The sequence below is a fragment of the Peromyscus californicus genome, unplaced genomic scaffold, assembly GCF_007827085.1.
Source record: "Peromyscus californicus insignis strain IS unplaced genomic scaffold, ASM782708v3 Scaffold_7__1_contigs__length_154581171, whole genome shotgun sequence".
Classification (NCBI taxonomy): domain Eukaryota; kingdom Metazoa; phylum Chordata; class Mammalia; order Rodentia; family Cricetidae; genus Peromyscus; species Peromyscus californicus.
This window is the reverse complement of record NW_026294595.1, coordinates 130,378,897-130,392,234: the sequence shown is the minus strand read 5'-3', so window position 1 is coordinate 130,392,234 and position 13,338 is coordinate 130,378,897. Positions and strand designations below refer to the sequence as shown.

General features: G+C 47.3%; 1 protein-coding gene across 4 annotated transcripts in view; it reads right to left on the bottom strand.

Moving 5' to 3' along the window:
• Cep250 (centrosomal protein 250) overlaps nt 1–11,801 on the bottom strand; it is a 52,483-nt gene extending 40,682 nt beyond the window's left edge. For 2 of the 4 annotated variants that reach the window (XM_052726372.1, XM_052726370.1), the window contains exons 1-7: nt 11,688–11,801; nt 5,768–6,050; nt 4,414–4,474; nt 3,455–3,537; nt 3,033–3,203; nt 2,200–2,306; nt 1,740–1,991 (exon numbers count right to left, since the gene is read on the bottom strand). In XM_052726372.1, coding sequence (XP_052582332.1) covers nt 1,740–1,991; nt 2,200–2,306; nt 3,033–3,203; nt 3,455–3,537; nt 4,414–4,474; nt 5,768–5,950 — 857 coding nt within the window. In that variant the 5' untranslated portion in view covers nt 5,951–6,050; nt 11,688–11,801. Of the gene's footprint in view, nt 1–1,739; nt 1,992–2,199; nt 2,307–3,032; nt 3,204–3,454; nt 3,538–4,413; nt 4,475–5,767; nt 6,051–11,687 lie in introns of those variants that run through there. The other 2 variants (XM_052726371.1, XM_052726373.1) reach the window with 2 other exon arrangements.
• Nucleotides 11,802–13,338: the final 1,537 nt, after the last annotated feature.

Here is a 13,338-nt window from a genome sequence, read left to right as displayed (position 1 = left end):
CCAGGCCCTTCCAGGCCTCGCTTGATTGTGAAGTCAAGCACCCTGAAGCCAATAAGAACATCAGAATTGCCACCACAGGGGATAGTCCCAAGATCCCTCCAGCCCAAGGTTTTGACTCTGATAGGGAAAAAGGACAGATGACTTGGGAGACAATACAGCTAACGATGTCCAGCAAAATCACCAACAGCTATATCATTTAACAGCACATCTCAGAGCTTTGTGAGTAGTATTACAAGCATGGCTTTCTTTCCTCTTTCGTAATTTAGGGGCAGCATCTGAGTATGTAGCCAGTCTTGCCTGAAATTCTCTATGTAGTCCAGGATGACCTTGAACTAGAAATCCTCTGCCTCAGCCTCCTGAGTACTAGGATCATAGGCATGAGCCATGACACCTGACTAACAAGTATTTCTTAAATTAATGTTACTTGGAGTCTTTATTTATTTATTCATTCACTCACTTATTCATTCATTTTTGAGGCCAGCTCTCACTACATAGTCTTGTCTGGTCTAGAACTTGCTGTGTAGACCAGGATGACCTTGAACTCACAGAGTTCAAGCCTGCTTATAACTCCAAAGAGCTGGGATTAAAAGTGACAACTACCAGTCAGGCAGTGTTGGCCTTTAATCCCAAGCAGTGGGGAGGCAGAGGTAGGCAGATCTCTGAGTTCAAGGCCAGCCTGGTCTACAGAGTGAGTTCCAGGACAGCCAGGACTATACAGAGAAACCCTGTCTTGAAAAAAAAAAAAACAAAAAACAAAAAAAACCAAAAATAACAACGACAAAAGTGATGACTACCACACCTGGCTAAAAGAAAATTTTAAGCCTTAATAATTTTATTATGAATCACCTCTGGGGACCTGAATCACTGTATTGTCTTTTATTTAAATATTGTATCGTTCAACAAATAATTATCTGTTATATGAGAGATACAGCACAAAACAATAAATACAAACTTACTAAGATATGATCTTTGTTCTTCATGTTTCCAAAAGCAAAAAGAAAATAAAACAGTCTGCAACTTATATATACCACCAATAGGTAGGGACAGAACCCTAGTATGACACACAGACTTTGCCTTGATAGTCAGTGGTAATCTGCTCATGTCTTCCCTTCTTATTATTTTAAAAATCCCATCTTATTATAATCCACAAGTGAAAACAGCCAAGGTGGGGTATAGCTCAATGGTAGAATGTTTGACTAGCATATGTAAGGCCCTGAATTCAATCTCCAGCACAGCAAAAACAAAGAAGCCTCCCCTCCACCACCACAAGTAGGGAGGGGTCCAGAGAAACAGAGTAATTAAAGAGATACAGTAAGATCAGTGCTGTAACAAGCAGGTCAATAACTCAGGACTATAAGCTACTGAAGTCAGACAAGTCACAGAAGAGGTGACATGTGAACTCCACCTTTAAGGGCAGGCAGAGGGAAGGAGGGAGGCACTCCAGGCTAAGGTCAGCACATGAAGACAGAAGTGAGGAAGAGTATGGCTGGGAGGAGACTGCTACAGACAGAGACCAGCTGGCAACACAAACTATCAGGAAAGAGACTGAGGTGCAAGGTAGCCAGAGGGACAGTGACAGACCCCAACTGAGACCCTGGGTTCCTAACTAGACTCAGAGGTCACATTTCCTCCCCTCTTAGGGTGGGGGTGTTCTTGACATCCTTTCTGCCCACCCACAACTTTCTAGGGGAGTCAGCTTTCTCTCAGTAAGTTCCTCCTGGGACCACGGGTCACCTCACCGGTCCTGGAGCTCGGCCTTCTCCAGATCCCCCTGACTCTTCAGCTGTATTAATTCTTGGCTCTTTTCGTGGGCTTCCTTCTCCAGCGCCTGCGTCTTAGCCACCAGCAGCAGCAGCTGGGCCGGCTCACTCTCCTCCGCTCTCCCAGATCCAGTGGATTCACGAGACTGTGCTCTCACGGTCAGGCGCAGACAACACGTCAGCAGGGACCCCGAGAGCTTGGCATGCTCAGCCTTTAGCTCTGTCAGGTCTCTGAGTACAGGAAGGAAGATTGAAGACTCTAAGGAACCAAGGACGAGAGCTTGGCCATAAGGCCAGGAAGCCTAAGAGGCAGGTCTGAGAAGATCTGTATTCAGTAAATCTCCCTCCCAGCCACTGTCTGCAGTTCCTCTTCTACAGAGTCTGCTGCCTTAAGTCCAGACCAGCAGGAGTGAACCTCTCTTCTCATGCCCATACTGACCTGTCAGTAGCCGACTTCATTTTCAGGAAGTGACGTCGGAAGGTCACCACCTCACGCCACAGACTGAGAAGACGGCCATGTTCACCTTTCAAATAGCCCTTGAAGAACTGTATTCAGAAACCAAAGTCATACCTGAGGGCAGGGGACCTTGCAGCAACACAAGAGTCCTGATTCCCCATGGCTGCTGGGTGAGGGTGGAGGGAGGGAAGACTTCCAGCAGAGAGCTTATGAATGGGTGTCTATATTCAGGTTATACTGAAGGGTTTAATGAAGTTGGCAGTGAGGTTCAAGAGGTCAAAGGGCCCTGGCCGAAATGTCGCCTTCCACTTGGCCAGATCTGAAAACCACATGCAGTGGCTGCTTGGCAAATGGGAGTTATTACCGTAGACGGGACAATTGGATGATCTAATACATGCCCATCACCCAGACCCAGCACCATGCAAAGGTTCAGGAAACATCTGCTGTCTATAGCTGTGACTGGAAATCTTGCAGGGCCCATAACTATGTTTTCTCCTCCATTTAATCCAGCAGCTACCTTTTTGGCATCTAGCTATGCAGACCTCCAGACAAAGGCAAACAGCACATCTTCAGATCCATTTGAAACCAAGGCTAGTCACTTTGGCAGGAGTTGAGTGGTACACTACCTGCCAGCAAAGCCTAGACTAGGCAGCACCAAGAAAAAGCTGAAACAGGGTACAGCTGTCAGCCTGGGCGGGGCTAATCAGAGGCAGGAACAATGACAGATCAGTTTCCACCCTGGTCCAAAAGTTAACCCTTTCCAGCACTGCCCAGAACAGCACCCAGAGTGTACACTCCACTCCTGTTCTTCATACCTCCTGCTCCATCCGCCACTGGCTCTCCTTCCTCATTAACTCGTCCCGAGCCCGACTCCAGTCCACTGTCAATTTTTCCACATCTTCCTGAAGGGCTTTATTCACCACATCAGCTTTCTCCATGTGCAGCCGAAGCTCCGTGTTCACCTCCACTAGGCTCTCACACCTGTACTGGGAATCGGTAAGAGCAAGTGCAAAATAAAGGTCTGCTCCCACCATCGGACCTTCTGGGAGTAAGACAGTGAGCATGAATCGGAGGATTGGAGTCTGCTTGGTCCTCTCCTTCCCTCCCTCTTTTTGCTTTCTGCCTGCCTTCCGTTACCCACATGCCCAGCACTCTCCCCACATGTTCACTCTTGGAACAGAAGTTTCCCATCCACCCTCTTCACGACCACTCAGGTTAGAAAGCTGGGGTCCATCACCTCTGCTGCTCCTCCTCCAGCCGGACCAGCAGCTGTTCCAGGTTTGGCTCTTCTACGCTTTCCCACCGCTGAGGGATCAGTCCCTTAGGAGACAGAGACAGGCCTTAGAACACTGCACAAAAACAGCACCCAGGACAATTCCCTGATGCCTCCTTCGACAGCAGCCCACTTTCTTTTTTATTCTTTCTCTTGGGAGCAGTTTGCTTCTTTTCTTGGTCACTGCTGTGAAAGCAAACCCATTGCACTCCTTTCTCCAAAAGTGAACCAATCACCTCTCCCAAAAGATGGCATTTGGGGTAAATGGCACCTAACCTGGGCAATGTAGGTTGCATCTTTCACTAGGGCCCTGACTTCTATCACACTAATCTGGGACTTCAGGAAGTCACTCATCATCTCTAGACCACAAAACGAAGGTGGCTGCCATCTCCTCAGAGTATGCAAACTAAGTGATGCACAGTGCAGACTGCCTAGTGGTGCCCTGGTCTGCACAGAAGGTGCCCAATACTTTCTGCTTCTTCCCTTCTGAGAACTTCTCTGAAGGAAGGAGGAGGTGCCTAAGGGAGCTGGAACAAAGAATGACAAAAGGGTCTTTCAGAGACAGTCCTACCCGGGCAACAAATACAGCCCTCTACTGCAGGCACGCTTGTGGGCATGCAGAGCTGCACATCTTCCTGACGTATAAAGACTGACACCTGCTGGATGAAAAATGAATTTCCCCTCCAATTCCACATGCCCATTCTACTACTCCAAATCCCCGGAAACTGCATTTATAAATGGAAAACCATGGGATGGAATCCCTCAGGTCAAGGATCTCTAGAAGACCTTACTAATAGCTCTTTGGAGCTGAAGACAGAGGAGCTCCTACTGAACACCCTGTATAACCGCAGGCTTCCTTGACGGCATATAAAGGCAAGCAAGTATATTTTAAGGGCTCAGGGAAGTCCAGAACTCAATCTCACGTACTCCGGTGGCTTCTAACCGCTTCTCCAGCTCTTGGCACCAGCTCCGGTACTGTAAAACCTAAAGCAAAGAGAGCAGACCCTGAGCATAGCTACAGCTTGCATAAACAACACAAACCAAAGGCTCCAGGGATCTTGGGAACTCTGCTGTGAACATGGGAAGCAGGTGCTGGTGGGGAAGTAAGGCCACAGCGTCTTAAGAGCAGCTCCATTGGAAAGTACTTGCTGTCCTTCCATTAGGACCCAAATCCAGATCCCAGAACTCAAGTACAGCCAGACGGGTGATGTGCGCCTGCAGTCCAGCACTCCTACAGCCAGACAGACAAGAGGCAGAGACAGGAGCATCCCCAAAGCTCACTGCTACTTCACCTGAGGCATACAGTGGCAAACAAAAGGAGACCCTATCTCAAACACACACACACACACACACACACACACACACACACACACACACACACACACAAAACAACCCCCCCCAAAAAAAAACAAACCAATGTGGTGGAGGCTGAAGACAGAGATCAGTGCTTAAAAGCTCGCTGTTCTTCTGGAGGACCCAAATTTGGTTCCTAGCACCCAGCACCCAGCAAGGCTCACAACTGTCTGTAACTCCAGCTGCCCTCTGAGGGCACCAACATACACGTTACACACTTACACAGACATATACACACAATACACAAAATAAAACTTACAAAATAGGGTGGAGAGTGGTAGAAGAGGATACTCAACATTGACCTCTGGTCTCCCTACTCATACTCACAGTTTACATGCGTCCAAAACACACACACACACACACACACACACGAACACACACACACACACACGCATTTTCTATATCCCTTGTGTATCGGGTTTGGGCTTAGTTCTAGACTAGCAGTTCTCATTTTGTATGTTGAGACCCCTTGAGAGGGTTGAACAACTCTTTCACAGAGGTCATTTAAGACTATCAGAAAACACAAATGTTTACATTATGATTCATAACAGTAGCAAAATTACAGCTATAAAGTAGCAATGAAAATAACTTTATGGTCGGGGGCCACCACACCATGAGGAACTGTATTAAAGGGTTGCAGCATTAGGAAGGTTGAGAACCACTGTTCTAGACTAAGAGAACAAACCTAGACAACTAATTTAACTATTGTGAATGTCATATGTGGAGGGAACATAATCCATACTTTGTGGAGTAGTTGGGACCATCAGAGGAGAGGCTATGGTTGAGGTGGACTATCTGGGCCAGCCTCACCAGGATGTTTGGTCCATTCCCCTCCATGTCTCTCCCTCCCCCAGCCCTTACCCTGCTCTAGCACTCAACCAGGGGTGGGGTTTCTTTTCCCTTCCCGAGGGGCATCCGCCTCACCTTGGCCTGCAGCTTCCTCACAAGGGCTGCTTGCCTCTTCTGGGCCTCCTGGGAGTTCTTCAGCTTCCGCCAAGAGGCAGCCTGGTTCTCCGCCATCTGCTGCTGCAATGCCAACACCTGTTCCTCCAGCACTAGCTGCAAAGACTGGGGCTTCATGTTCAACCCAGAGCTTCCTGTCTCCATGGGAGCATCGGAGAACAAATCCTCAGTTCCTATGTAGCCAGAGGTTGCTTGCAGCGGCGTGTCTACCCATGGGTCTATGTGTCTTAGACCTCCTCTTGAGCTAGGGACCAAAACATACAACAATATTCAAAAGGCTAGATTTACTCAGCAAACATTTATTAAGTGGCGTGAATCTGGCTGAATGAAGTAAATAGGTTCCTTTATTACAGGACTCCTCAGAACTTTCTTTTTTAATATTTATTTATTTTTATGTGTGTGAGTGTTTTTGCCAGAATGCACGTATATGCATCATGTGTGTGCTTGGTGCCTGAAAAGGCCAAAAAGAACATCAAATACTCAGGAACTGGAATTACAGATGGTTGTGAGCTACCATGTGGGCTCTGGGAACTGAACCTGTGTCCTCTGCAAGAACAGCAAGTGCTCTTAACCAATGACCATCTCTCCAGTCCCCTCTTCAGCGCTTTGAAAAGACCAGGATGGACCCTAACCTCAAAAAGGAGCTATGATGAGCATGTCACAGGGCTCCTGCTTCTAGGTGTGCCTTTGGGAGTCTGCACTAAACTAAGAACCCCTGCTATGTCATGCACCCCTCTGCCTGGAACATGACTCAGCAACCTGTGAAAGGAATCACGAAGGTGCTGTCAGCTTGGCAGAGGCAATGACACAACCATTAAATACAATCTGGCATGTGTACAAACAGAAGTTTCTAGAATCCCAAATCTTTTCCATGTACCAAAATACGATCCATATCATGATTCAGTCTACCTCCTATCCTGTCCACCCAGATGAAGCCTTGAAGACTTCAAATTGTTACAGCTATACATGTATATATATGCACCTGCACACACTCGCAGTCTTTTGCTCACATATACATTCACCTATATTCAAAGGTATGTGTTCTAACGTCTACATTACCTTTCTTCCTTTTTTCTCTGGGGTTTCTCTGAGTAGCCCTGGCTGTCCTTTGTAGACCAGGCTGGCCTTGAACTTTGAGATCCACCTGTCTCTGCCTTCCAAGAGCTAGGATTCAGGGCTTGCACCACCACCATCCGGCTATCTACATTACATTTTACCATCAGCATTTGTCTGTCTTTGCTACCAATTCTGAGTGCCTCAAAGGCAAGAGCTGTCTAATTCATTTTGGTCATTAGTAAATTGTCAGTAATACATACTAAAGAGACCTGTGTGAGCCCTCCTCCTGGCAGACCTCAAACTTAGTCCTGAGGTAATAAATGACTAGCTCTAGACAGTTGGCTCAGCAATTAAGAGCACCTGATGCTCTTGCAGAGGACCAGCATTCAGTTCTCAGCCCCCAGATGGTGGCTCACAACCATTTGTAACTCCAGTTCCAGGGGCTCTGACCTCTGAGGATATACATGTAGTACGCATACATACATACATACATACATACATGCAGGCAAAACATCCATACACATAATAAAATAAATCTTTTAAAAATGTTGAAGTAGAAATGTCTTCTGAGACAAGGTCACAGAAGGTACTTCGGCTTGTTGCTTGCTTACTCTCTGAACAACGTCTCTGGAGAAATACCTGCTCTGTCCCGAGGACACACAGGTACCTGTGCGGAGGCCCAGGGGAAAGCATTGGGACTCTGCCAACAGCCTGGGAGTGAGGCCTCTTGGAAGCAGATCTTCCAGCGCCCGGTGGAAACCTTCAGATCACTGTTGGCCTTGCCTGAGCCTCTTAAGCCAGAAACACCAGCTAATCTGCTCCAAATTTCTGATCCACGACGGTGTGAGACAATAAACAGCCGCCGTTTAATAGTAAACTTGGGAGGGTTCCTTGTACAGGAACGTAGCTGGACTACGGCCGAAGCTTCCTAGGTGCTAGCGGTACTTCCTGAATTCTGTTTTCTTCTTTCTCAACAGAACAGTTAGAGAGTCCTTTTAAAACAAGAACAGGGCTGTTGAGGTGGCTCAGCGAGCAAAAGTACTTGCTGCCACCCTGACGGCCTGAGTTCAGTCCTCAGAACCCAGAGTGGAAGGAGAGAACTGCCTCATCAAGGTTGTCCCCTAACCTCCACCCGTGAACTGCAGCACACACACACACACACACACACACACACACACACACACACACACACACACTCACACACACACACACACACACACACACACGCACACACACACAAACAAAAAACAAACAAATAAAACATAAATAGCCAGGCATGGTGGGACATGCCTAAAATTCCAGCACTGAAGCAGGAGGATTGCTACAAGTTAGAGTCTTCCATGGACAACGTAGTAAGTTCAAAGGCAGTTGGGCTACATATACAGACTCTGTCTCAAAACACAAACCCCCACATCCTAGATAACAGCCAACTACAGCTAAAGAAAATCTTTATAATCTCCCACAGAGTCCTAATTGACCCATCTTAGGCAAATGAATGAATCCTATTTCATCTCCCCTTTGCCGCTCCCCTAACCACATAGCCAGTCATCCTCATGTGTGCTGGAACACAGCAAGAACCACACTCATTTGTTAGCCACATGATTTGCTCTAACCAGGTTTCTGATCAAATGTCACTTTTTTAGTAAGCTGTACCATGTAAAGTACCATCACTCTAGACATATGCACTGGCATTTCTATCTGCTTCTAATTATTATGTGTAACAACTTACCAAAATGTAAATCCCACCAATACAAAAATACTGTTTTATGTTTGTCTGAGATGGTGTCTTGCTTCGGTGGCTCAGGCTGGTCTAGAGCTTGTGAATCCAGTTTCTGCCTTCCAAGTATTTAGATCACAAATGTGCACCACCACCCCAGCTAACATCGCTTTATTAAATGTTGTAGTCACGCTCCTAAAATAGACCTGGTATATATGAAGAGCCCATTAAATCGGACTGGCTGATATATACCATTAAGTAACACGATCCTTATGCACATCAATAGCTTTATAAAGTGTTGGCAGTTCCATGACCATTCATAAAGCCAAAGTGTGCACAGAGCTTCACCCTTACAATAATCAGTTGCAACCTTCATTATCAAACACACACACACACACACACACACACACACACACACACACACACACAAACACAAACACACACACACACACACACACAAAAAAAAAAACTTTGGGGTATTGGGATTACTGTCTCAGCTGGCATGGTGACTCATGCCTTTAATCCCAGCACTCAGGAGGGAGAGGCAGGAGAATCTCTGTGAGTTCAAGGCCAGCCTGGTCTACAAAATGAGTTCCAGGACAGCCAGAGCTGTGACACAGAGAAACCTTATCTTGAAAAACAAAAACAGCCGGGCAGTGGTAGCACACGCCTTTAATCCCAGCATTCGGGAGGCAGAGCCAGGCGGATCTCTGTGAGTTCGAGGCCAACCTGGTCTACAGAGTGAGTTCCAGGACAGGCTCCAAAGCTACACAGAGAAACCCTGCCTCGAAAAACAAAAAAACAAAACAAAAACAAATAAAACAACAACAACAACAACAACAAATTACTGTCCTCATTTTACAATGAAATCAAGAAAACTAAGATTCAGGGCTCCATGGTCAGGAACACTTGTTCTTGCAGAAGAGCTGGGTTTTGTTTTCATGACAGTGATTCACAACCACCTGCAAGTCCAGTTCCAGCAGGTTCTAGGGTCTCTTCTGACTCTGCTGGCACCTGGCACACAGATGGTGCACATACATACATGGAGGCAAAGCACTCGTACATGTAAAATAAAAATAACAAAATCCTAAGGCAGGAAAAAAAAAAAAGAAAGAACAAAGGAAAACTAGCATTCAAAAAATGTTAGTGTAAGCTGGACATCGTGGCCCATGTCTTTAATCCCATCACTCAGCAAGCAGAAGCAGGTGGATCTCTGAGTTGGAGGCTAGCCTGGTCTACAGAGTGAGTTCTAGGACAGCCAGGGCTACCCAGAGAGACCTTGTCTGAAAATAACAATAAAACTAAGCAAAACAACACAAAATACAGACGTGAAAAAGAGGTGGCTCTCCTGTTAGGAGCCCATGTTGCTCTTGCAGAGGATCCAAATCAGTTCTCATCACCCACTCTAGGCAGCCAACAGCTGCTTCCAACTCCAGCCCCAGCTCTCAGGCCTCTGACCCTGCATGCATGTGCGCCTGCCCTGCCCCCCAACATTAAAAACAATGTTTGTAAGTGGAAGGGGAAAGGGAGCATGGCTTAGCAGGAAAGAAGCGGCCTGATGCTTCAAGTGTGTCCACAGGAAGGTGGAAGGAAGCACCAACTCCACCAAGTGGTCTTCTAGCCTCCATGTGCACAGCATGGCACAACCCCCCTCCCCTGCCACACACACACACACACACACACACACACACACACACACACACACACACTTTTTTTTTTTTTTTAAAGAGAGAGACACAACTAGTTCGTGGCAAAGTAGAAACCAAATTCTAATCTGGTGCCAAATTCTATGCTCATTTCATTAGCTGTCAAAGTCAGAAACTGTGAAACCACAGCCCTGTGGAGCATTTCCTAATGGGGTATGACATAATGGCATCCATGCCTGAAGCTTTCTGAGGTAAAAGGAGCAAAACCAGGTAGACCGTCCCTGGAAGAACACGAGGAGCAGGTGTACCCGTAGGACAACCCAGATCTGGCCTTGATTTTTGTTATGCTTACTATCAATTTGGTAACATCAATTCTCCTTCATAAGCCTTCTCAAGGTCTGGCTTGGACACACAAGACCTGAAATCTCAGTTTCTTGGGAGGCCAAGACAAGTGGACACCAAGTTCAAATCTAGCCTTGGTAAATTAATTGGTAAGACCTTGCCCCAAAATAAAAAAGTAAAAAGAGGGCTTGGGTTTAGTTCAGCGGTAGAACACTGACTAGTATGAATAAGACCCTGGGTTCAATTCCCATTACAAAAAATAAAAATAAGTCCTTTTAGTAAAATTTGAATTGTATCCCTGCCCACCATATCTTACAGGCTAATGTATAAACAGTAATGCAAAGACAAGCTGTTAGGTCATCAATCATATACATGGGGCAGATTCTAGTCATCGTAGAACTTGATTTATGAGTCTTATTTCTTCATGCATAAAATGTGGACATATGGAATCCACATCACAGATCGCTGCGTGCATAAAGGAGCCTCTGCAGGCAATGCATTTAGTAGACCTGTCATCTTGAAACTATTCAGTAACTTTATTATTTACTGCTATCATCATGGGACATAGAGTTGAAAAAAAGACATGACTTCAAATGCACAAGCCCAGAACATGAGCGAGGGGAAGAACACTGACTTGGGCAAAGATCTCAAAAACCAAGAATCGAGATTCTGGAGCAGGCCTCTAAGAAAGATTTTGAACAAGTGAAGAAGTGATCTTTGCGTTGGATCCTGAAGAATGAGAAATCTAAGGATGGAGCAGCGGCTGGGACCGGACTTTTAAGGGGTAGATCCGCAGGGGCACAGGGAGCTGCAAAGCTCGGGGGGGGGGGGGGGGGGGGAGCACGAAGTGAGATCTGCAGGGAGCGCAGCGTCTTAGCGGGCCAGCCCTGGCTAACGGCTGTAGGCCACCCTGGTGTGAAGTTCTCCGGAGCGGGGGCTGCAGCAGGAAGCGCAGGCAGGCAGGCAGGCCGGGACCCCAAGGACGAGTCCCAGCCCCTCTCTGGGCCCGGAGCTCCTCCCGGGAAATGGCAAGCCGCTGCTCAGGCGAGATCCCCGCGGGCGCGCGGGCTCTGGGTCTCGGACCGTTACACTCGGCCCCTCCCGCCTGCCCTAGACCCACCTCACCAGCGCCGGTTCCCGGGATTCCTGAAGTGCTCCTCAGCAACCGCAGAAGCTACACAGCGCCCTGCAGGCCGGGCCCGGGGCGGCCCTCAGTCGGGCAGCCAGGCCCCGCCCCCCCAAACTCCCGCCCTTTCGTGGGGCGCCGCCCCCCCCCCCCCCCCCCCCCCCGGAGCCGAGCGCCGGGAGCCAGCGCGCGGATGCAGGGCCCCTCGCCATATTAGGTACTGGCAGCCAACTTCTTAGAGCGGCCCAAAAGGAAAGGAGGTTTAGAGTGAGACACAGGCTCGCGCTCCAAACATGGACACAGCCACAGTCTCTGAGTTCTAGCCCTGAACGTTCTGAGGGGGGAAGAAACACTCGCTCTCCATCTTCCGCCTGTGGCTTCAGAGTTAAATAATGCGCATGCGTAAAACCAAGGCCTGGGTGCACCTGCGCACTGTGGCACCAACGAAGCCGAGTATAGTAACTGCGCGAGGGTCTAGTTGCGATTAAATCTGGGCGAACGACTACTTCATAGTCTCAACTTTCCGTCTTTCCCCATCCTCCACGCGGCCTCAGGCAACAAAACATCCACAAACAACTTAGTGTCCTTTGGAATACTCGGTACTCCACAAACCTTTGCACAGTATTACTTTTTGAATGCTTTACATGCCAGGAGGGCTACAGTTTGTCCAGTTCTGACTACCTCTATACGACTACTTTCCGCTGTAAAAGGGGAGTTATTTTCATAATATATTGTACATATATTATTAACGCTTTTTTTAAAGTTTTTTAAAGATTTGTTTTGTTTCTGAGTACTCGATCTGCATGTACACCTTTATACCAGAAGAGGGCATCAGATCCCATTGGAGATGGTTGTGAGCCACCTTGTGGTTGCTGGGAATTGAACTCAGGACCTCTGGAAGAGCAGCCAGTGCTCTTAACCTCTGAGCCATCTCTCCAGCCCTTAACACATTTTCTTAGCGTTGAAATTCCATTTGTCTGACTCTGGTGTCTGGTTATCTCTAGTTTTAGCAGAGACAGAGGACAAACAAACAAAACAACAACAAAGAAATGGAACTTAGATTCCATCCCTGAAGATTCCGTACACCAAGCATGAAGCCAGGAATCTCATTATTGCAAATACCCCCAGATGATTTTGCTTTGTGGATATTACATGAGACTAAGCTCCTTGAGGATACAGGGAACTTCTTGAACATCTCTGACTCTAGCACCCGGTACAAGGGCTGGTACAAAACAGATACCCAGCCAGGGCTGAGTGAACCAGTGTATAGGTTGTGTGTACACAAGAGAACCAATCAGCTGGGTCATGATGGCACATGCTTAACCTCAACACTCAAGAGGCAGAGGCAGAGGTAGGCAGATCTCTGAGTTGGAGGCCAGCCTGGTCTACAGAGTGAGTTCCAGGACAGCCAGGGCTACACAGAGAAAGCCTGTCTTAAAAAACAGAGAGAGTGGGGAGGAGAAAGAGTTAGGACACAAAGGGAATTTGGGAATGGAGCACTTTATTAAGTACCTCACAGCTTTTTATGGGATCGGAGTGATTGGATCTGAACTAAGGTCCGTGCTTGGGGAGCAAGCATTCTTATCCTCTGAGCTATCTATTTAGATCTCTTATATAAAAACCTTTTTGTTTGTTTGTTTTTTGT